At 36.4% G+C, this 3122-nt stretch overlaps 1 protein-coding gene across 1 annotated transcript; it reads right to left on the bottom strand.

Moving 5' to 3' along the window:
- Nucleotides 1-361: 361 nt before the first annotated feature.
- On the bottom strand, nt 362-1322 carry LOC103247925 (olfactory receptor 51A4-like). The gene is given in 2 exon segments (XM_008019916.3): nt 362-1150; nt 1152-1322. Coding segments are annotated over 2 exon segments (942 nt in total). The 5' UTR covers nt 1305-1322.
- Between the last annotated feature and the right edge of the window lie 1800 nt (nt 1323-3122).

Below are 3122 nucleotides of genomic sequence, written 5' to 3'. Positions count from 1 at the left end.
AAAGAGGTAGTCTTTGGTCACCTCTGATCACTGTCCAGTTGTTATGCAAGTGTATACCATTAATTTTCAAATTAACATATAGAATAGTCTTTTAATCATTATGAAAATGACAAGAATGCATTGTGTTCATAGGAGTGGTAAGGGAAGCTGCGTAAGAGTGAAACCTGGGAATACATTTTATTTACATCAGAGCCCCAAGCCTAAATACTGAACCAACAGGTTTTCAAGTTTGATTCTTTCATCCTAATAAACAGATTGAGAAACTATATTGTAACATGATTAACATAGTATGTTTTCTTATTGATCTATTCTGCTCGTTTTCTCGACATTGAGTTAAGCATCATGTGGTTAAGCATCCCCTTCAGCTTTGCTTCTGGCACAGTTTTTTTAAGACAAGATTTCTTATCTGCTGGCTCTTCACACAGTATACAATGGGGTTCATCAGTGGAGGCACAAGCAGAAAAACATCAACTATGAGGATCCTAGTGATTGGGAAACTATGTTTGGCAAATCGGTAGATGACAGCTAGGGAGATAATGGGCGCATAGAAGATGCGCACGGCACAGATGTGGGAAACACATGTATTGAGGACCTTGAGCCTTTCCTTTTGTGATGCTATGCTCAACACTGCTTTCAGTATCAACATGTAGGACATGAAAATAAATGTCAAGTCTATGATGCCTGTGAGAGCCACAAATAAGCCATAGGTGATGTTGACCTTGTTGTCAGAGCAGGCCAGTTTCATGACATCTTGATGGAGGCAGTAGGATTGGGACAGGAGGTTCTTCTTGCAGTATTTTAGATGTTTTAGAATGAAAGGAAATGGGAGGATCAACAAAACATTTTTGAGAGAAAAAGCAAGCCCAATTTGAATGACTCTGGCACTGGTAAGGATGGAAGTGTATCTCAGGGGGTTGCAGATGGCAATAAAGCGATCAAAGGACGTTATAAGAAGTATAGATGACTCCATAGCTGAGAATCTATGGATGAGAAACTCTTGAGCAATACAGGCATCGGGGGAAATTCCTGGAGCATTGAACAGGAAAATCCTTAACATGGTAGGAAGAGAGGAGAGGGATAGTCCCAGGTCAGAGGGAGCCAACATGGAGAGAAAATAGTACATGGGCTCATGCAAAGAAGGCTTTGTTTTTTATGAAAAATAGAATGGTACAATTCCCCAGGATAACAACAGTGTACATGAGACATATGGGGAGAGAGATCCAAATGTTGGCATGTTCCATATCTGGGATCCCAACCAAGTAGAAAACAGAGATTTCCATTTCAGAGGTATTAAGAATGGACATCCCAGTATTTAAGAGCAAAGATGAGAAGCTCATAAGAGGTTTTCTGTAGAGGTATAAGTAGATTGGCTCAAATGCCTGGCTCTATCCTATTGAACTCATTGAGGTCTTATGACACCAGGTATATAGACAATTTTTAGACACAAACCTAAAGGGAGAAATAGATAGGTAGACTCAACTAAAAACAAAAAACTGAGAGAAAAATGATGCAAATTGATATCAAAATCTAATCTTAAAATAGATACAGATTATAATAGATACAAGTCCTATACAAAGACTACTGATCAACTGAGATAATTATACAGGCAAATATTATCCAACTCAAATACTTGAGACTTTTGCTTTTTAATATAAATGTTGCAATATTTGTACTGTTTACAAATTTGTTTAAAATTTCTGCCATAAAAATTCAGCTGTAAAAAAGTTGTTTAAAATTTTGTTAAAAATTTATAAGTTTTTTAAAAGTTCAAAGCATTTACATAAAATTCAGAAAAAGAAACATACATGTATATAGTGGCTTCAATGTAAACATGGATTTTCTTTTCCTTTCCTCAAATCTTCTTTTATATCTCTCAAAAATATGTTGTCATTTTTTATAGAGGATTTTGCAAAATTTATTTTTAGATCATTACGATTTTATTGCTATTCTTTGCAGAATCATTCAGCCTCTATTATTTTCTATTTTTGTTACTGATTACTGATTGTGTAGAGAAAAAATATAAAATTTTGTTTTCAAAATCTATCATCCCACGCTGTTCTTTCTCTTTTCGTCTCTTTCTTCACTACGATAGATTTCTGAGTGCCTTTGCATATCTTCTTAACTCCGTATACACCTTTGTAAAGAAATTCTAGGAAGGATTTGTATGTGGTACATGTACATCATGGAATATTATACAGCCATAAACGGAATGAGATCATTTCCTTTGCAGGGACATGGATGGAGCTGGAAGCTATTATCGTCAGCAAACTAATGCAGGAACAGAAAACCAAACACCTCATGTTCTCACTTATAAGTCAGAGCTGAATGAACAGAACAAGAACACATGGACACAGAGAGAGGAACAACACACACTGGGGCCTGTCAGGGGTTGAGGTGGGGGGAGGAAGAGTATTAGGAAAAATAGATAATGCATGCTGGGCTTAATACCTAGGTGATGGGTTGATGGGTGCAGCAAACCACCGTGGCACATGTTTACCTATGTAACAAACCTGCATGTCCTGCACATGTACCCCAGAACTTAAAATAAAATAACATTTTTAAAAAATACCTAGGAAGTTCTGGATTGAATAAGAAATTACATGCAAAAAAGCAAACAAAACACACCAAAAAATAAGGCAAGAGTTAAGATAATATTTGCCTAGAGTTTAGATGATCCTTACACAAAATCAGAGGAGGGCAATGTATAAATTTTAATACCAGTATGATGGCTGTCTGTCTTAAACACTAATCCAGTTGTGTCAAGTGGCCCAACTACCAACTGAGGGCTCTTTGTATCTGTTAGGCCTAGTGTCCTCCAACTCCCAAGTCTTGCTTCTGATATTAATCTGAAAAGAGTGAGATTAAGTCTTCAATGGAAAACTGAAGATTTATTGTAACAGGGCTTTTAAGATTATTATTTGCTTATTTATTCCATATGGTTGAATAGAGTTATAGGAAGTTCTTTCCCTCCAACAGAGGTTCAAAGTGTATTTAATGTTAAAATTGTTTAGGTAAGTGAATCGTTTGAGAAGAATGTGCACCTTTTGCTGCTTGAGATCCTTCTGTATGGTTTTTGTATGAAATATAGCCAGTTCCGGCTTCACTGCCTCAAACTTCTCTGT

This window comes from Chlorocebus sabaeus, chromosome 1 (genome assembly GCF_047675955.1).
Source record: "Chlorocebus sabaeus isolate Y175 chromosome 1, mChlSab1.0.hap1, whole genome shotgun sequence".
Classification (NCBI taxonomy): domain Eukaryota; kingdom Metazoa; phylum Chordata; class Mammalia; order Primates; family Cercopithecidae; genus Chlorocebus; species Chlorocebus sabaeus.
This window is presented reverse-complemented; position numbering and strand designations above follow the sequence as displayed.